Raw genomic sequence first — 22438 nt, 5'->3', positions numbered from 1 at the left:
ACATATGCCACAAATTTATTTTGATAAAACAATGAAATCAAATATCTATACTTCTACAGGTAATTAGCAAAGATATTATCATCCGAATTGTAGATAGTACAACTTAAGTAATGGAAATTTAGTTTGTTTACATCATGGCGGCCAATGTAAAGGAGGTGATAATATATTGACTTTTATTTCATATTAATGACTGATATGTTCGTGATGTGATGTACATTGCCTTTAAATCAAAGCATCTTTTAGATATTTAAATGCACAGAATATGAAAGTCGACAACTTGTTGAAATAATTTTGTCGTTTTCAAGTTCTTGAATTTATAATTTGCAGAAACCTCGTTCATTTTGAAATTATCAAATGAGATTTGCTTCTTTATTCTTTATCTAGAAAATCAGTTCATTTTGTGAATATTTTTTTTTTTATTTATTATTTTCATAGGACATACCTTAAACAAGTTGTATTACCCAATTAAAGCCACCAATCATTTTTATTAAATTTCTTTAGATTAAATGGTGTTTAGGGGCAATATAAATTGGCAAGCTTCTGTCATTTAATGATCAACTTTACTTTGACGAGCAAATTGGCTGCCATGGCAATGCCCAGTAGTTGGAAGAAATTTTGTTACCTGTGATTACCCATCATTGAACTTTCATTTTTCTCTGATTTTCTTTATACCGTATACGTTTACCATTAAACCTTTCTTTGCGAGCTAGGCTTTGTCTGCCTCTTGCTGCATTTAAGTTCAAAGGGTTTTACAGTTTATATATAGTTTTTCCTTGACAAAATATGACAGCAACGAAAAGCAGGGAAATTTTTCTATTAGTTAGTTTGAAATATTGTACGGGAAAAAGTGAGTTCTTGTCATAGTGGACAAGAACTGTGAAATCATTAGTTTTGTGGTGGCTCAATTTCCATGGAATTTGTGGGTACCTTGACATTTTGACATCCTCCACAAATTAACACATTAGGGTTATAAAGAACTAATTCCTTTTGTAAATATAAAAAGAATACACGAAATAATGTCTCCACAAACCTGTAAAATTTAAGCAATTCACAAAAATTGACCCCCACTAATTTTCATGATTTCACAGTATTCTTTAAAAAAAAAAACCCACTAGACTCAAGACACTTCTCTTGAACAAATGTAACTTCATTCTGTCCTCTGTCAGAAGGCATCACAGAGGACCTAGATGCCCGCATATTTGGGTATTTCTCTTACATATTTGGGTATCTCTCTTACATATTTGGGTATCTCTCTTACACATTTGGGTATCTCTCTTACACATTTGGGTAATTCTCTTACATTTTCTACAAACTTAATCTGCATTAAAAACTGGTTAGAATAAATTCTCCAATGATATCACAGGAGTTTTTTTTATCATGACTATCATCAAAGTTTGAAATTGATTACTTTCGTTTTAGAATGAAGAAAGAGAGAAAAATGTCTTGGTCTGGAGGAACAAAATGGAAAAATCAAAGAAGGGTGAAATCCTCAGAGAACTAAGAAAGCTGAGTGTACAGTAAGTGAATAAATTAATTCCTCACTTGTTTGTCTTGATATTTTTAGTTGATATGATAAATTTAGATATTACAATGTGATATACTATGGAATCATTTAATTTCGTGGGGGCCAATTTTCGTGGATTGTGGGTTTTTTGCTTGTTTGTGGGGATCTAATTTTGTGGATGAGTCAGTTTTCAGTTTCAGTAGGTAAACCAAACCTTTTATAATTACTTTTCGTTGAGGATTTAAATTCATGGGCTAGAGCTACCCACGAATACCACGAAAATTTAGCCACCATGAATTCTAATGATTCCACAGTAGTCAACAAAAATTTTAAGGAAAACAATTGAAAAATTTCAAAGCCAACCATGTAAGGATTTATACATATGAAATCTGGATTAAACTGTCGGTTGTAAGAATTGTCTCGATATCCAATCAAAATGATTAACAAATATGTGACATTCAGAAGATTTACAAACTTAAGATTCTTAAAATAAATAACAATTTTTAAAGAAAACTCTAAAAACTTCAACTTAATTTCACAGATAAAGTCAGGTACGGACTCTTATTTACCTTCATTTATTACAGAATGATGTTAATTAGCAAATTTGTTTTTCTTGCAGGGTGGTGGCACTGGAAAGGGAGAAAACTACTCACCTGTACAGTAAAAGGAGCGAGTTCCGCCACGACTTCAGTGTACTGGAGGAGTTGGACTCCAAGTTGACGGGAGACATCAAATCAGAGCGTGAGAGTTTCAGATTGATTAAAATGAAAATTTTAAAACTAAAAAAGTTACTAAAAAAAAATATTAACTTGACCTGTTTTCTATCTCTCTTAACAGAAGTGAAAGTAAAACAGCAGCTTGAGAAGATCAGTCACATGGTCAAGCGCTTCCATAAAGAACTGAAGGATGTCAAACCAACACCAGAGTGTAAGATACAGAGTTTTAATGAATGTTCATTTTAAAGAGGAGGTTGAAAAATTTCAATATGAGAATTAGGGGGGGGGGGGGGGGTGACAAGTATGTCCAGAAATAAACATGTATTTTTTCTGAGGGTTATTGCTGTGTGTCATCCATTAACAATTTTAACTTCATCTTGAAAACTACATGGTAAATAAATTGTTGCTTAGAAATTTTGAATTAAATATGTTCTATTTTTGGAAATCTATTTTAAGGTGGTATGGGACCCTCCATGTTGTGACATAATACTAGTATTTATTGAAATATACAATAAAATCAAATATAATTTTATAAATAGTTCCTTTCCTAATATTGGCATCTAACAGTGTAGCGCAGAGGGTTTACTACGGATCTGTAAATCATGAGTTCGAATCCCGCTGGGTACCGTACATGTTTATTATAAAATTTTTAGCGTTTCAAAAAAAAATTAAAATTTTTTTTTTGGTTAGATATTGTTAAATATGAAAATTCTAAACTGGTGAAAGTACTTCAATTTTAATGTACTTTAATCCACACTAATATTGACAGATGTCCCATACCACCTTAATATCTTGTGCTTTGTATACTTGCATGTAGAAATAAGCTGTATGCATTTTGTGTGCATTATAAATGAAGCTGTGAATGTTGTAAAAGATTGACCATTAAAGGCCTGCAGGTCTGTTTAAACCAAAAGTTTACAATCTTTGGCCCCAGAAGCTGATGTATAGACAATTCGAGATTTTTCTGACTCTTGAACCCCAACCCCATCCTCTCATTTTCATGGATGAAAGTTTTTCAAACATCAATAATAGAGCAGCTAGGGTAACAGTCAGAGAAGTCTCAGATATGGGTGTAGACTTCAATATGAAGCTTAAAATACAAACATCTCTGGCATGTCAATCTAACGACTATGGTACATGTACTTGGGTTGGCCTCCTGTTTTTTTTGTAAATTGTGTATAGTAATTTAATCTTGCAATTTTTTCTTTGACAGTTGTAGAGAAACTGAAAGTTATTATGGAGGAGATTGAGGGCACCATAACAAGTTTCAAAGAAAATCAAAGAAAGCAGTGAGTACATGCATGTAGCATTTAACTAATATGGAATTAACGTATGGTACACGGTTTTGAGTTGTTATATATTACCGATAATATTAACCCTTTTTTTCATTTATTAATTATATGTTCATCATGTGTGAATGTTTTTACCGTAATTTTACGGAGAGATTATTATGTTTGCTCCAAGGGAGGAGAGAAGAACATGATGTAAAAAAGAATTTCATCATTATTATTTTTTTTTCACTGACAGGAGAGGCATCGTGAATCATTTAACAACTTCTTGACTACTTCAGTATGTTGTCTTATCATATGCATGTAATCTTTTTTTTGCAAGATATGAAGAGTTGATCAGAGATGAAAGAATGACATATCAGGAAATTCAGGCCATGGAAAGAAAGTTTGATGCTTGGAGTCAGCTGGCTGAAAAACCGGACAACAAATCGAAGACCCCTGCTGCTCCTCTAGCCAGCGCTAGAGACATCACTAAAGATTTACCCCCACAAGTCGCAGCCTTCGAGGTAACGAGAGAAATGTTTATCAATGTATCCAAGGTTGTGTATACATTTACATGATTTTTAACAACAAAAGAAACCCAACGGCTTGTAGAATTATCGTACATGAAACAATAAGGAGGTCTCTCCATTAGCAGTTGCTTATGTTTTGTTGAATTTTTGGAAGAAAAGACGAAAACTCGTAAATTTCAGAAATAAATGTTTTCCTCTAGCTGGAATTGAACCCACAACCTCTAGCTTTGTATTTGACCCCTGAGATATGTCACCTTTTAATAGTTGGTTGCCAATGGAAACATTTTTTTATGTATAGTGAGTCCACAGTGGGCTAATGATTGGAGGACTTGATCCCTTAAGGCGTCCATCTTTGATACCCAAAGTAGAGCCCCAGACAATACCTATATCAGGAAATGTAATTGAAAAATGATGGTGGTAGATTGAATTGTTTACAACCAGAATAGAAACGTTGCTTTAATGTTAGGACAAATCAAGACAGTAAACTTGAGGGTTTCAATGTTCAGATGTTCATCACATACTATCGGAGTTGACTGAAATGGAAATCATGCAACGGAAGCATTTATTTACAATATACAAACTGCACACTATTGAAATCTCAATTGCTGGCAAGAGAGTTGCTGGTTGTTGGCTCTTGAAGTTTCTCTTCTTTCACATTGCTCGATGTTGGACAGACAAAAAGAATTAGCTTTGAAGTACCTTTTCTTTTTTCAATTTGATGTATTGGATAAGTTTGGAGTAGAATTTTTTTTTGGCATTGAAAGTTATACCCACGACAGTTGAATCAATTAAGAAGCAGTAACTTAATTAAAAACACATGACTATTTAGATTTAAAAAAAAGGTTTTTTTTATGCCCTAAAAATTTTCCCATTTAATCAATATTTGATGCATTTTGTGTAAGGATTTTTATTATCATCATTCTTTCAAACATCATAGCAATTGTGAATTGATAGTATTTTAAACACATGTATGAGATCTCATCTTGTAAAAATATATTTTTTTACAGCAGTTATGATAGAGGCATAACCAAATGTTAACATTCTTTGCCCCAATAATTGAAATAAATAATACTAAAGAAAAAAGTACATTTCACCAAAAAAATGGACATTACAACAAAAATTTGTATAATTTGTAATAGCTGATTTAAATGTGAAATATTTCAGAAATTTCTGGAGGAGACTGGTGGAATAAGAGGTGGGTGGGATGAGTATGACCACGGGACATTCCTCAAGTTCAGGAACAGATACAAGGTACTTAAAGCTTTTATAGAATGGTTGATTTGTATATATATATATTTGTTATACTTTCATGTTAAATACTGAAATCTGATTGGATAAGACGCAGTTAATAATATTTTCTATTACCCTCAGTGTTAGCAACGCACTTAGCAACGGGTAACATTAAAAAATGTTACATGCGTGAAAATTATGCGCGTACGGTTCGCTGTAGAATTCACGTTATTCCTATATAAAAGCAGTCAAATTTTCTTTAAAATTAAGACATTCAGTATAACAAAATAAATAGTGCCTGTTTGGGAGGATAACAGTTGAAATTAACACCCCTCGAAAACCATTGTCAACCTCCGCTTCGCGTCGGTTGACAATGGTTTTCTCGGGGTGTCAATTTCAACTGTTACCCTCCCAAACAGGCACTATTTATATAATATATATATAGAGGATATCTATATTGTGTGATTTTATATTTGCTTTATCCAACGAGTTGAAATGGTGTATATATTCGCGAGGCTTGCCGAGCGAATATAACCATTTCAACGAGTTGGATAAAGCAAATATAAAATCACACAATTATAGATGTTCTATTTATCTCATACAATTTGATTTATATTATGAAGCTTTTGAGACAGTCCCTTGTGTGACCCAAATTGGTTTTTTTTTCAAAGATTAAAAACGATGATGCAACGTTGTGTTATGCGGCTATTGTGACCTTGCGCAATACAATGTAGTACGTCATTCCTGAGATAAATCTAACTGTTTTAATGTAAAGTTTCACTGAAATAAACCTTAAAATAATTCTTTAGCTCTAGATAATTTTTCTTAGAGCTTATTCACTTGATTAAATGGAAATTCCGATTAGAAGACTTGAATAATCAAGTTTGTTGACATACACAAAGTTGCGAATGCTCGTTAGTTTGAATTGACTCGAACGAGGAACAGTTGTTGATGCATGATGTTTAATAAAACAAACACTTGGCTAGTCTTATGAACCAAAATTGATAATAGTGAATAAGGATGCTTACTGGTGGTGGAATAAAAGTAGCATGAAACATTATTTCGGTAAGTTCTTGTATATAAACACAACCAGAGCGCTCTGTTTTCATCGCGTCGTCAGGATGAACTCCTTGATAGTTAACGTAATTTGTAGTTTTATAAACTTCACAAAGCATATTGAAAGTTGGAAGTGGGTTAAATTATCATAAATCTTGACAAACAAGAAAAAAGGGTCTTGTGGTTACGGTTATGAATAACTTTGCAAAAAAGGTGGGGGGGGGGGGGGGGGGGGGGCTAACCCCCCCACCCATCCCCCCCCCCCCGGTTCCGACGCCTGTGCTACGCAGTTACGTGTTTTCCTTCATATTTGTAATTTAAATCTTTGACAAAATCAATTTTATATTAATTTTTGTAGTAGATTTAGTTATGTTGTAAGTACTAGCAAATCTTCGAAAATAGGTCACTGAAGCGTTGAAGCGAGGGACTGTGTCAAAAGTAGTTCCGACCGGAAGTATTTGATATAGCATCACCCGTGTGATATAGCAAAGGTTTATCACACGGGTAATATACACCACACGTATGAGATAAATATATATATACACTAAGTATTTTCTCCACTATTTCTTAAGCAAATCGATTGTGATTCATAGCGCTTTAGATATGGACAGGGCTGAAATCTACGTAATCCAGTTCTCGATCAACAACCTACCGGTATTAAAAAATGCATGGCCTGCATAAAATATTATGCTGATGTCAGACTCAATTTTCATAAGAAGAATTAACTATTTCTTCTTTGTTATACTTTCATGCTAAATACTGAAATCTGATTGGTTAAGACGCAGTTAATAATATTTACTATTACCCTCAGCGTTAGCAACGCACTTGGCAATGGGTAACATTAAAAAATGTTACATGCGCGAAAGTTATGCACGTACGGTTCGCTGTAGAATTCACGTTATTCCTATATTAAAGCAGTAAAATTTTCTTAAAAATTTTAAAAAAGACATTCAGTATAACAAAATAAATAGTGCCTGTTTGGGAGGATAACAGTTGAAATTGACACCCCTCGAAAACCATTGTCAACCTCCGCTTCGCGTCGGTTGACAATGGTTTTCTCGGGGTGTCAATTTCAACTGTAACCCTCCCAAACAGGCACTATTTATATAATGTTCCTTTGTTTTCCCAAAAACCATTGCAACCAAAAAAAACCCAGTTTGAATCTGAGTACAAATACTACATGTATTTAAAGCAATTTGCTATTTGCTATAAATGATGAGAAACATATATTAACCAAATATGTAAAGAAGACTTGTGTCCTGCATGGGTTGTCTATTGATTAATTTGTACAATTCTAGGGAAAGATTATTTTCATAAAGCATGCACTGGTAGCCATACCCACCAAAACAGAGGAAGAAATCAGAGACCACGAAGAATGGTACCAGACATATTTGTCTATGAATGAGAAAAAGAAGGAGAGTATTAAGAAATGGAGGGAAAAGAAAGAGGTTACAATCTCGTTATTGTTTTTTAAATGAAATAACATGAGTTTCTGAACAAGCAAAATTTTCATATCATCTTGCCAATTAAGTTAGCTAAACCTGTGGATAAGTACAGATAAGTACATGTAATTGTAAAGAAAGCTATTGGTTTGAATAAGTATACATGTATTTTTATGCCCCACTTCGAAGAAGGGAGGGCATATTGCTTTGCTGCTGTCCGTCTGTTTGTCAGTGTTGGTCGGTCCAACCAGTTTTTGTTCATTTTCTTCACAGAGGTTGCATGTACTGAAAATAAGATTTGGTTTATAGATTCATCATAACAATATCAAGGTCAAGTTTGGTTTTGGGTACGATCGAGCGATTTTCGACAGATTTATACCCATTGGATTTAGAAAAATTCCATTTATTTTCAGTTTCCGTTCATTTTCTTTGAACTGAACTGAAGTGAAACTTAGTATTCAGATGTATAATAACAATATCTAGGTCAGATTTGATTTTGGGTACGATCGAACAATTTTTGGCAGAGTTATGCTCCATTGACTTGGAAAAATTCCATTTGTTTGCACTTTTCATTCATTTTCTTCACAGAGGTGTCCAAGGGAGGGGGGCATGTTAAGTGTTTCACAAACATCTGTTGTTAATTTAAACATTACAATATTAATTTTTCTGGTTTTTTGAGATGCGTCGGCAAGCTGTGTAGCAACCTCTAATGATACAACGTCCACTAATGATATAATGTTTCATTAGTGGTCAGGATGTTGACCACTAATGATATAATTTTATCATTAACGAACAACCTAACCGTCCGCTAATGATATAATTTCAGATTTGTATCATTAGCGGTCAAAAACCGTAACCTCTAATGATATGGAAAAAAACTGAGAAATAAGTACTACCTTGACCACTAATGATATACATTTGCACACATTTTCAATTGCATTAGTGGATGGATTTGAAACCTTTAATGATATAACATGATAAAAGATTATATATATATATATATATATATATATATATATATATATATATATATATATATATATATATATATATATACATATATATCTATATATCTATCTATCTATCTATCTATCTATCTATCTATCTATATGGGTTTGTTAATTATAGATTAGAACAACAAGGAATATTAATTAAAGTTGGTTGAATTAAAACTACTTAAACAATAGGGATCATGTCGTTGTAACAAAGAATATTAGCCCAAGTTAAAAATTGGCCCGCGTTTCATTTTTCAACATTGATTATTGATTCGGGGAGGGGGTGGGGGTGGGGGTGGGGGGCTTTTTTAACGTTGAAAACTGAGACCAAAAGTCGTGAAATGTATACCCGGATTTCATTTTTCAACATTGATTATTGATTTGGGATATTGGGGGGCGGGGGGGGGGGGGAGGAGGGGCGGGGGCTTTTCTAACGTTAAAACTGCGAGCAAACGTCATTTTTCAACAGCTCAAAAAAGTTTTTTTTTCTAATCTCTGATGACCTCACACGTTGAAAATTGACCAACTACAGGTTTTTGAACTGTCTCTGAAATGGAACTTGCTCTACCTAATTATTTTGTATCTGATAAAAAATTTCAGCTCCATGTTTTAATTCCTAATATTGTCCGATATTCATGCCGATATGGATTTTTGTTTTTGTTTGGGTTTTTTTTCCCGATAGCAACAGTTTGTTATTAAGACTAAGAACTCTGTCTCTTGTTGTTAAACTGTGCAGATAGAGCTAAAAAGAATATATGTCAAACAACATCGTCTCAACCCATGGTCCGGTGTCCGTTTATATATATATCTCTCTCCACCATGATCGTTCATGTTGACCGTGGTTTGCTAAGATTGTCAAACCAATACCGGCCGTTTATGTTATATTTCCGGTAAATCGCTTCAACTTTAATTTATTTTGAGAAGTCACGATAATTAACTGACAGCATTTCATATTTTTATCAGACAAGTCGCGATCAGTGATTATTTAATTAATTCAACTTAACAATAACTTTTCTTAAACTTGCAAGATTAACAAAATTATGATTAATAAGCTACTTATCTTGATCTGACAGAAAAAAATATTGTGTTCAATACAGATACAAACACTACACAGTAACTTTTTCGTGGGTGTGTTTAGGGAGTATTGGACATTTATGACGCATTCGCCGGCGTAACGAGGAATCTTGACCCGGGTTGAAATTTGACCCGGATATCATTTTTCAACGTTGAAAAATTGATACCAAAAGTCGTGAAATTATACCTGTGGTCAGTTTTCAACAGCTTGAAAAATATTTTTCAAACTTCTAAGGACATCGACACGTTGAAAACTGACCCTGTTGAAAATTGACTCCGACTTCAGAGTTTTGAACTGTCTTTGAACAGAAGTGTAACTTGCTCTTCACAGTTTAATTGTACATGTGTGTACTTAAAAGTTTCGGTTTCAAAACTTTAACTCTTTCATACTATCCGCTATATTTGCCGTCTTGGGTAATTTAACATTTCAAAGGTTGATTTTTCTGACTTCAATCATTTAATATTTCATTTGACTGAAAACGTGGTATGTAGCAACCTCTTTTATTATACTTTCATGTTAAATACTGAAATCTGATTGGTTTAGACGCAGTTGATAATTTGTTCTATTACCCTCAGCGTTAGCAACACACTTGGCAACGGGTAACACAACGAATTGTTACATGCGCGTAAATTATGCGCGTACAGTTCGCCGTAGAATTCACGTCATTTCTATACAAAAGCAGAAAAATTTCTTTAAAATTAAGACATTCAGTATAATAAAATAAATAGTGCCTATTTGGGAGGATAACAGATGAGATTGACACCCCTCGAAAACCATTGTCAACCTCCGCTTCGCGTCGGTTGACAATGGTTCTCTCGGGGTGTCAATTTCAACTGTTACCCTCCCAAACAGGCACTATTTATATAATGATACACTGTCCACTAACGATATAATGTTGCATTAGTGGACAGAATATTGACCACTAATGATATAATTTTATCAAACCCGGGTCAATTTTCAACCCGGGTTAACATTTTTTGTTACACCGACATAATCACCATTGTTGAAGTAGTTTTAATTCAGCCAACATTATTTCATATTCTTTGTTGTTCTAAGGTATAATTAACAAACCCACATATTCAACTTAACAATAAATTAGTGATTCAATTGTGCTACAGACCATAATAGCAAATAGTCTTGTGTTGTCTATGGTTTAATTTTAAAATTCTTCAGAAATATTTTTTTTACAAGCTAACCACTTTGAGTTTAAGGTCAGACGACACGTTCCTCGAGAATCTTTTTTGTATCTCCTCGTAATAAAGAGTTCCAACAAAAAAATTTAATTTTATAATTACTTTTAAAATGATCAAAATTTACTTGTATTTGGTTATATGCCTAGATGGTCGAGTGGTTAGAACCGTGGCCGCTCACTGTCAGTAGCGTATAGGTTCTAGAGGTCGTGAGTTCAAAGCCCCGCCCCGGCGGTAATATAGTTCTATTTTAGAGAATTTAGCTTTGCTGTAGATGTATTTATTTTCATATCAGCAATTCAAGTGTATCTTCAAGAAGATTATATAGGAAATTGCATATTCTAGTATTTTGCAGAAATGCCTGGTAAGGTACCCTAATTTTTTGCAAGAAAGCTTGTCAAAGTAGTTGTAAACCATTAACAAATTCCTGGAAAAAGTTATCTAAAATTGAGGAACGTGTCGTCTGACCTTAATATACCCGGTAATCATTTTTGGTACAAGTTAACTATATCTGGTCAATCACTCACTTCCTGTCAGCCTTACTGACCAGTCCGGTCTCACTTTGTCAATCGTCTTCAATCTTGTTAGATGCGTGCCTCGAACCACTAAGTAAGTCTTTTTTATTGAAGTAATTGCTCAAATTTGTTAGTATTAAATTGTATTTTTGAAGTATAGTTACAGATGGAAATTTATTTTACAGATAAAACATTCTTAAAAGTATGGCACACCATTATGGTCTTTAAAGTAATTTACAGTTAAAGGTATAAAGTTAAATTCTATATTTTCCTATTTAGTAATTTGTTATTTCTATTTGTTGTAGTTTTTTACCAATATTATTCATGACGGCAACGTTTCCACACAAAATAAAATATGAAACCCGTGTGACTTTTGTTTGCGTTGTGCAAGGTTAGCTATCTGCCTGCACCAAGCAGAATAAGTCTTATGAATTGGACCTTTTTCATGTTAATAAAATCCCGCTAAAAGTTTATCAACAATGTTTTAATATCGTAAAATTGGTTTTCGTCAAACTTTCTTCAACTAAAAATATTTAGCACAACTCCTTTTTGATTAATGATTATCAATTTGGATCTTCAAGTAAACAGACGAAGTCATAAATGGTATGTATTTTGTCTGTATGCGACTATTTCAGTTCAAGTAAAAAGGCAAAATATCAGGGTAATGTCAGAATGGTGTATTTTAAAGGACAAAATACATGTATATGATCAAATAACGCCCCCCCCCCCACCAAAAAAAAAAATTAACCAATTCTTATGCAGTATCGTATGAAAATCAAATCAAATATATATATATATATATATAATTTTATATTAAATTATATCATATTATATCATTAAAGGTTGCAAATCCATCCACTAATGCAATTAAAAATGTGTGCAAATGTGTATCATTAGTGGTCAAGGTAGTCCTTATTTCTCGTTTTTTTTTCCATATCATTAGAGGTTACGGTTTTTGACCGCTAATGATATAAATCTAAAATTATATCATTAGCGGACGGTTAGGTTGTTCGTTAATGATAAAATTATATCATTAGTGGTCAACATCCTGACCACTAATGCAACATTATATCATTAGAGGACGTTGTATCATTAGAGGTTGCTACAAAGCTGTGTTTGCTATTAATGCTTATACCGAATTTCCAACAGTTATAAAAAAATCAGGATGGACAGCAATTATGAATTATTTTGACTTTTTTTTTTTGCTTTTAAAGTTACTGAAAAATGTTAAGTTTCAGTATTTTTTAGTACTTTGACTTTTCTTTAGGGTGAAAAGGAAGAGGTGCTAAGTAAAGTAGAATCAGAATTAGCAGAGGATCAACAGAAAGAAGAGCAAAAACAGCAAAGGTTAAAGGAACAAATCCAAGAGGAGAAAAGACAGAGATTTAGTCAGCTGAATGCTTGGAAGGTAAGAAAAGTAGCAATATAAAAACAAAAAGTGATATTCAAAATATTGTTGATGAGAATATATTGGATAAATGTGTTTGCATGTTGATAAAGTTCTTTCTTGTGTGATTCATATGTTTTAAATATGGGATTCCAGGTCCAGAAGGAATTAGAAAGAGCTCAGGCAGAGGAAAAGAAACTACGGGAAGCATTAGACAAAGCACAGAAAGAAGAAGATAGGAAGAAAGAAAAGGTATAATCCTATATTGTATTATTCTACCACTGACTGACATTGAAGTGTTGGACATTGGGGGTTATTTCTCATACAATGACTCATGTACTGTATATAGGGAAATATTTGAAAATAAACCTGTATATTGTATCCTTTGTAAAAATTTTCAGTGAACAAAATATTCAACCCCATTTTATATTAATTCATACATATACCCTTAATTTGGGTGTGATAAAGGGACCCTTTCTGATTGGATATAAATCAAGATAAAAATATCCCAGTTTTACTACATGAAGTTGAGTAACAAAACCATATGTTACATTTTTTCAAAATTATAAGGACCTCGACTTGTGATATGAAGATAGTTAACTGTTGTGCTTGATATCTTTGAATATGAGTATGTGGAATTAAAACAAGTATGATATAGTGACTGTACTTTCCATTAATTTTTACAGGCTGAGTTGAAACAGAAAGTAGAAATCTACAAGAAAGAGAGGGAGGAGGAAGAGAAATTTTTAGAGGAACAGAAGAAGGTTTGGGAAGAAGAGGAAAAGGAAATGCACAGACAGAATTCTGCCCGAGAGATCCACCGATTTAGGGACAGGGTAAGTTAAGAAGGCAGGGTGGTCAACAAATTATACATCAGATCTGCCTTAAACTTTGACTTATGATATTAAAGGGGAAGGAAACTAAAAATATGTTGTACAATAAATCAATTAATTATCATCTACTACAATTGTAAATCGTATTTATTTTCATTAAAAAACCCAGAATAATGAATAAATGAAGAAAATCGATCGCTTAATTTAAATTTCCCGCCGCCCTGGGGGCTTCCATTGAACTTTAATCTATGACGTCACACCATCTATTCCGGTTTGTCTTATCAACATAACATCAGTATTGGTAAATCATGATATTCGCTCTAAATGACAAGTTCTGGAAAATTTGAAACAATATTGATTTGAGACAGTTCTTTTACCTTTGCAAACTACAAACTAACGTCAAATGGAGCATGTTCGTTGAAACCTAAAAGCGGAGGTTAGTGTCGAAGAAATCTCCGCGTAAATGCAATATGGGAATTGTCAACAGATGCCAAGTATCATAGGAAATGTCTGCCGTCGTTATTTTGACATGGTAATTCCAACTTTAAAGAATGAATTTTAAACATCCTGATTACAATTATAACATTTATTCAGTTAGTGAAGAACTTGACTTGGAATAAAAAATTTAATCGAGGTCGTTTTCAACTTTGAATGATAGCAGATTAACAGCTGCCATTTACTTATAAAAATGCATATATTTATGCATACAATGATACATGTATTTATTCTTTAGATTGACGTGTGAACTCAAACATTATTAATTTTGTTTAGTCAATTTTTTGAGTAACAGAAAGGCATAAACCAGCGTTAAATTATATTCAGAGCACTGTACATTCATTTGTATATGTAAACCAAACCGGAATAGATGGTGTGACGTCAAAATAATTAATTTTTTTGGTTTTTAATACAAAAGAGTTCTACATCATGTCAGCCTCCAGTAAATACGATTTCTCCAACTTCAAACGTTCATTAAAGCTTAATTACATATTTTATTTTCAAAACAGCATGACCACATGTGATAATTCACACCACTTTATTAAAATGAATAAATTATGTTTTTGACTTTCCTTCCCCTTTAAGGTGGAATAACACATCGTCACAAAATGGCTGACCTCTGATCGAAACGACATTTTGTTTTATTAAAAAGATTTTATTGACGGCAACATATAACTTACCTTATAGCCGAGTGAATAAAGTGTCGTGCTTTTGATCCGTACATACCGAGTTCGAATCCCGCAGGGGCTTTTGTTGTTATTTACTGAATTCAATTTAAAATTTTTAGATATTCATTTTTTATCCCCAATTTGCAAATTTTTTGCTTATTTGACATATGTATAGTTTACCAGTATTTATCCTTATATCTTTCATAATCAAATAATTTACAGTTAATTTGAGTGACTTTTTCCAGGTGTGTTATTCCACCTTAATGCCATATATTGTCATTTGGTAAAGACAAATCCAAATACTGTATACAGGGTTATTTTCGCCCCATGTTACTTTCGCCCTTCTACATTTGCAAATGGTTTCATCACGTCTTGAATTCGCTCAGAGATTGTTGTGTTTAAATATAGATGATTTGGAACATTGGAATTTGCCCAGTCTTAAATTAGCCCGCAGACAACATGAGCGAAAGGGGAGTGAATATAATAATGAAGTACTTTGTGGGGGCACAGGCGGTGTTTGCATGTTGAAAATTATGTAAAAATATTAATTATTTCATTATAAATACAATATTTTAAAATTAATGTGAATTTACGGTAAGTAATATAGAAATTCTTTGAGTTTTATCATGAAGTGATCAGCTTCAGTCAGTGCATGATCAAATTTTCCATAAAGCTCTTCAGGCTTATATTGGATTTGATCACTCCTTACCATGTTTTCTGTAGTTGATCTCCTCATAGCAGTGAATGAATGATCGTTTATCCTTAATTACATGTCGGCCATAAGTTGCAGGTGTGTAATATAAGATTTAATGATTACGAAGGGCTTATGTAGCCGTGTGCTGATAATGGAGATAGGAAAACTAAAACACGTATGGTGTATGCATATTTTAAAGCCTTGCTCAGCTTTAATAGATTTTATTGTCTTACTGCAAATGGAAAAAGACAATGAAAAGAGAGACAAATCATGCTATAGCAATGTTAATCATTTATTTGGTAGCAGCTTTTAGCTGACCTGATCTAAAAGCTCAAGTGAGTTTTTCTGATCACTTTTTTTTTGCCATCCGTCTGTCTGTCCGTCCAAAAACTTTTTATATTTGTGGCCTCTTCTCCAGAACCACTTGACAATTTTCAATCAAACTTGGCACAAAGCATTTTTGGTTAAAGGGGAATCAAGTTTGTGAACAGCCATACTTCCTTTTCAAGGGAAGATAAAGAAAACAATTAATGTAAATTAGTTGATGTATTTTAATTAATTTTGGTCTTAAAATCCAATTGGTCAAAAAAGCTCAAATTTGTATGTAATCAATATCAGGCAGTGTAGATTCAAGTTTTTTTTAATCATTATTTACTGCGGTAGGGTAAGGCCACAATTGGGGGAGGGTCAAGTTGTTAGATGGGAATTAAAGAGAAAATCTTTAAAAGTATTCTTCAAAAAAATCAAATGAATATGTCAGACAAGCTGTAACTTGTGTGGAAGCATCCTCAGGTTGTGTAGATTCAAGTTTGTTCAAGTCATGATTCATGGGGTAGTATGGGGCAACAATTGGGAAGGTGTGTTGATTTTTTTTACTTAGGAAAGTTGATTATTCTCAAAAACCTAAATGTTATGATATACTGTATTACGTAAAACAAGCATCTTGACATTTGTTGATTCTTAACTGTTTAGACTGTGGCCACTGGACAATTCTTGGCCCATACAAGGGGTTCAAAGTTTGTTATGGGTTTATATTATTATGAACATTTGTTTAAGATTTTCTTGAGACCTGCAATACTCAGTATGTGACATGACTATGAAAGCATTCAGTTACAAAAGGTGTTCTATGGTTAACATAAGAATATCTGGAGACAATTTTGAAAATCTTTTTTTACACGATCTATTTTACAACATTGTCGATATATTTTGTATATGACTCTGTAAAGCTGATATTTGCTCAGGTGAGCGATGTGGCCCACAGGCCTCTTGTTTAGAAAAGTAAATATGGTTGATAATTGTAACACCAAGCCATTTTTTATCTTTTCAGGTTAATAAGCAGGAAAGGAAAATGATTGTTTGAAACCAAATTTCATGATTTTTTTTTATTGATTTTGTAGGACCAAAGGAAAATACAAGAGAAGCTTGCAAAGGAGAAGGAAAAGGAAAATGAGAAAATACAGAAACAGAAACGGCTAGACAGATTAAGAGAACAGGTGTCAATATGTACTGTGTAATATTATAGTTAGTTATGATAGTTCACCTGCATGGTTGCTCACTTTTTTGGTCACCTGAGTAAACTATATGTTTTCGTTTGTTGTTGTGCATCGTGCGTTAACAATTTTACATTTTTAACTTCTTCTTAAAAACTACAAGGCTAATCTTTACCATTTTTGGTGTGAGGCATTTCTATGGTAAGAGGAATCTAAACTGTGAAATTCGTGGCTCTACCACCCCCAGGGCACCACAGGTGGGGCCAAATATGCAAGAAAAAGCCAAATTTTCAAAAATCTTCTTCTCTACTCCCATACCTGTGAGGAAAAAACTTGCATGGTTATGATATCATTGAAGCCCTCTTACAAAATTGTGAAATTCATGGCCCCTGTATCAGGGGTTCAGGCTCTATGGTGGGGCCAATATGGCCATATAGTTAAAATGTATTAAATCTTAGAAAATCATCTTCTCTACTTCCATATATATTTGTTAATAACTAAATGCATGGTTATGATGTCCATGAAGCCCTCTACCAAAATTGTGAAATTAATGACCCCTGTGTCAGGGGTTCAGGCTCTAGGGTGGGGCCAATATGGCCATATAGTGAAAATGTATTAAATCTTAGAAAAATCTGTATTTGTTAATAACTAAATGCATGATTATGATGTCCATGAAGCCCTTTACCAAAATTGTGGAATTCATGACCCCTTGGTCAGGGGTTCAGGCTCTAGGGTGGCCAATATGGCCATAAAGTTAAAATGTATTAAATCTTAGAAAATCTTCTTCTCTACTTCCATATATATTTGTTAAAAACTAAATGCATGATTTTGATGTCCATGAAGCCTTCTACCAAAATTGTGAAATTCATGACCCCTGCATCAGGGGTTCAGGCTCTAGGATGGGGCCAACATGGCCATATAGTAAAAATTTATTAAATTTTAGAAAACTTCTTCTCTACTCCCATATATATTTGTTAAAAACTAAATGCCTGGTTTTAATGTCCATGAAGCCCTCTACCAAAATTGTGAAATTCATGACCCATGTGTCGGGTTCAGGCTCCAGGGTGGGGCTAATATGGCCATATAGTAAAAATGTATTAAAGCTTAGAAAATCTTCTTCTCTACTCCCACACATGTGGGAAAAAACTAAATACATGGTTATGTATCTACTAACTCCTCTACCTAAATTGTAAAATTCATGGCCCGTGGGTCAGGGATTCAAGGGGGGGGGGGGCAATATAGTGTTAAGGCATATAATGTTTAAAAATCTTCTTCTCTATTCTCGCACATCTGTATGATAAAATGACTTCATAATTATGTTTTTCAAGAAGTCCTCTGAAGTATGGGTTTTGACTCTAGGGCAGGACCAAATGGATGTATAGGTGTTAATGCATATAATGTTCAAAAATTATCATCTTTACTCCCACGCCTGAAAGGAAAACTGAATTCATGATTTTGTAGACCAGATCTTTAAGTTTTTCGCCAAAATTATAAGTTTCATAGTTTTTTTTGGAAAGATTTCAGGCAAGAAGGTGGTCGTCATTACAAGTTTATAATTTTTCTACTCCTGAATGAAACCTAATTAAATGCATATATGAGACTCCTCGACAAGTTTGTGTATGGGTTATATGCTACTCAGGTGACCGTTAAGGCCTATTGGCCTCTTGTTAAAAATTTCATTTTACCCAGATTTAGCAGGGTGTATGGATATGAACACCCAGCTTGTTAATCAATCAGAACTTCTCTTACATGCTACTTAGAGAATAAAAGGTATTACTCCAGTAAGAGTTGGTGCTAGAAAACACCAAGTAACAAAGAAAGAATAAAAAAGTGTGCTATTATTTTATTGTCTGATGTTTGCTGACATTTGATGATGTTCTTCAGGTTGATATTGAGGTGGATCGCGATCCAAGCAGACTGTTGAAACCCACAGCAGGATGGACATCCAGACTGAAGGACAAGGGACCATCGGGGTCAGGACCCATCATACAAATGCCACACAGGTATATACGGTACTTTATAGCTCATATAAGGTGTATATTTGCGTATATATGAATTGAGGTTAAAATCAAATATAAAGATTTGCATAAATATGATTTTTTTAATGAAATTAAAATAAAGTATTAAGATATGCATAAGAATTTGTAAATACGAATGACAATAGGATTACGATGCATAACACTGGCCATTAAAACCAATACTAGATCGAAGTATGACTGTACGATGCAGGTGAGGAATTACTTGACAGCACTTATAAATAAGTACTTTAATTTACAAACATGGTGATGATATAGAGTCCATACTTCTTAGAAACTGGGGGAAAAGAATATAAATAATTAATCTAGTTTCGACAGTGAGAAAGGACAATGAATAAAGCAAAAACGTGGTCTCGCCTGTTTTCAAAAAAACTAATAGCTTTATCACAAATTAGGTCTGGTACGCATTGATAAAAAATTTGGTTACAAAATCAGGGATGGATGTGTTTTGTTTTGGTTCAAAATGTAAACGTTAGCTCTGTTTTCCAATTTTAGAATGCTTTTTCCATATTCTAAGAGAGTGTCAGAGATTTGGTTTAACAATCCCATTTGAAAATTGATGCTATTGTCACATACTGTTAGTTGTTGAACACTTGGCAAAGGAACAATTGCTATCTGGATTTTTTTGTTGGGGGGGGGGGGGTTGTATTTGTTATAGATTTTTTATATTGGTGATAAATTTTATTTCTTTTTTCTTTTGACAGGGCTATCCCTTCCTGGCGCCAGGGAATGACATAACACCAAATAAAAAACAAAAATTATACGTTGTGCATTATTCATGAATACCTAAATAAAATTTAAAAATAAAATATATATTTTTATATCCTTGGACTTAATTTTGGAAAAAATTTTGTCCGATTGCTTAAATCCCGTTTAATTTCACGAACAATAGGAAATTGTTAAACAACACTGATGTATCTTCATTCTTCTAAGTATTTGATTCTTTTGGCGATTCCCGTCAGACACTCTCCAACCATCATCTCACCGTGACCAAGGATACACACACTGCGTGAATACTTTATTCCTCCATCAGGAATGATGTACCTCAGGAATCGTCCGTCTCTGTCCAGCAAGTGAATCTTGTCACCATTAAAATCTGTACCGATGACGTGACCGACAGAATCAGTGGTTACCGTAGAAGATGAAACACCCGAGTACGAGTACCGGAATATGCCCAATCTATCGACAGCAATGACTGCTTTTTTCTCCCAGTCAGTTACAATGATGTCCCCGTTGACATTCTCAGTGATGTAATTTGTCTTTTTGTACAGAGGTTGACACTGCGAGTCGTACTGGATTTCCTGGAGCACGGTACCGGTACTGCTGTATCGGACGACTTTGTGCTGATCGCTTTTACGGAGACAGACCAGTAGATCACCGGATGCGGCGCTTGTGACGCCGTATGGCTCCCAGTCCCTGGTAGTGAACATCGTCACCACAGTGTCGGTGTCAGATATCATTCTCACGGCTTTATTTAATCTATCAGTGTACACTACTTGTTTGTTGTACATACATAAGTACATGCCTAGAGAAGTAATCCTGACGGTGTGGCGGAGGTGTCCCCGGAGATCAAACAACTTCAGTTCTCTGCTCTCTCCTCCCATCCACACTTTGTTATCGTCGGTAACGGCCATGTCATACAGACGAGTATTATACTCTTCATCAGCAGGGAACCCAGTGTCTATAACAGAAGTAACTGTTGGTACCTCTAAGATTCTTCTACCCGGTAAATCATTTTCTTTGAAATTTTTTTCCAAGAGAGACTTTTTCTTTTCCTGTGTTTTTTCAACGTATCCGAAATAAGTTTGTAAATAATTTGGATCTATTTTGCATTCAAAAAATGTCGGAAATGAATACTGTGAGAACTCTTTCAAGGTCTCTTGTTTTTCAATCATTGGCTTGAATCTTTGTATTTCTATGGCGTTTTTTGATTTATGTAATTCGATTACTTTTTTGTTTATTTCATCCTTTTTCTCAATTAATTCTTCAAACTCTTTCTTTTGTTTCTGTAGTACAGCCTCGTGTTCCTTTTGTATGACATCCAGTTCCTGGTGAAGTTTCTTCACGGTCTCCTCGATCTGTTTGTGCCACTCTTCTCCCAGTGCTGTAACTTCATCTTTTCTCTTTTTGTAATTCAACGATAACCATGACAGCTGTTTTGTCGTATGATTCAGAATTTTTTCTAAATCCTGTTTGGACGACTGAAGTCTTTCGTTTTCCTTTGCAATAACATTTAAAAGTTCTTCAGTTTTACCTTGTCTATTAAGTTCTTTGATTTCATCGGACAGCTCTGAAATTTCGTGCGATTTGTGTGTGATAGAAACACAAAGGAAGCATATTGGGACATCGCACGTTTTACAGTAAGCGGAACAATCATTGAGCGGATGGGACTCACACAGGCATGTGTTTTCATCCTCCCTGCTGGTAAAATGCACGACGTCATGACCTGTTTTAGATTTCAAGCGTAAGTGAACTGGAACACAAGGGTCACAGAGAATGACCCCGCATCGTCTGCAGAAAAAGGACACTGGTTTCTGACACAGATCACACTCGACGAAATGTTGGCCTTGGGTTGACTCTTCGGATGCCATTGATAGAATGTGAAACCTACAATTTATTAACAAAAATGTTTACAGAGAATAATCTCAATTCATAGAAATTTAATATGCATGGATGATAACCTAGTCATGTTTAGAATTTGATTATTATATAAATATACATACTTGTAGTTTCATTATGCGGGTGTAGACATTTGCCATTTAATGATAATATCAATTTAATATGTCGGGCTTTTTCCCCTAGCGACTTTTGAATTGATGATTATAAAAACAAATCAAATACATGTATGTGAATTAAATCTGTATAATTAAGCACAATGAGACAGAGTTAAAACTATCAAAGAAACAATCATAATTAGGTACCATCGAAAGTAACGAAAAAGCTTTTACACGTCTTGGTGTGCATTTTCGAAGAAACATGGGAAAGTCGACTTCAAACAAAGGATCCAATTTTAGCGCGTTTTATTTCTTGTGTAAATGAACATGTTCAATTCACAAAGAAACTTTTTCAAATTGTTGTACTTCTATATCAATTGTTATACAAATAACAATTGAAGATAGGGATAGGTTATTTCAACTTGATCACTATTATGAACATTGTTTAATCGTTCATGTAGTAGTATGATTGCCAAACACGGACTGAAAAACAAAATGCATGACTTTGCTTTGATGTGATAAACAAATCAAACTTCGCAATCTTTGAAACAGGTATAGTTCACAGGTGCTTCAGGACAGGACCGACCCCACCCCTTC

General features: G+C 33.9%; 2 protein-coding genes across 4 annotated transcripts in view; one reads left to right on the top strand and one right to left on the bottom strand.

The window, feature by feature from the left end:
• The first annotated feature begins 31 nt into the window (after positions 1 to 31).
• Positions 32 to 21634, top strand: LOC105344125 (coiled-coil domain-containing protein 112). Of its 2 annotated transcripts, none has more exons than XM_066088069.1 (14): positions 32 to 155; positions 1420 to 1517; positions 2124 to 2245; positions 2342 to 2431; positions 3434 to 3509; positions 3832 to 4015; positions 5186 to 5272; positions 7606 to 7755; positions 12792 to 12932; positions 13068 to 13163; positions 13598 to 13747; positions 16999 to 17094; positions 18976 to 19094; positions 19832 to 21634. In XM_066088069.1, the coding sequence occupies exons 1-14, from the start codon at positions 135 to 137 to the stop codon at positions 19863 to 19865; spliced, it is 1464 nt and encodes a 487-aa protein (XP_065944141.1). In that variant the 5' UTR covers positions 32 to 134; the 3' UTR covers positions 19866 to 21634. The 2 variants fall into 2 exon arrangements, with proteins under 2 accessions (XP_065944141.1, XP_065944140.1); XM_066088068.1 differs by having other exon boundaries at positions 3832 to 4048.
• Positions 19765 to 22438, bottom strand: part of LOC105344127 (E3 ubiquitin-protein ligase TRIM71) — a 57531-nt gene continuing 54857 nt past the window's right edge. For both annotated transcript variants that reach the window (XM_066088065.1, XM_066088066.1), the window contains exon 3: positions 19765 to 21734. The gene's annotated coding sequence lies outside the window, so the exon portion shown is untranslated. The remainder of the gene's footprint in view (positions 21735 to 22438) is intronic.

The sequence above is a fragment of the Magallana gigas genome, chromosome 6, assembly GCF_963853765.1.
Source record: "Magallana gigas chromosome 6, xbMagGiga1.1, whole genome shotgun sequence".
Lineage (NCBI taxonomy): Eukaryota > Metazoa > Mollusca > Bivalvia > Ostreida > Ostreidae > Magallana > Magallana gigas.
Note: the sequence above shows the minus strand (reverse complement) of the source record. Positions and strands in the feature narration are given on the sequence as shown.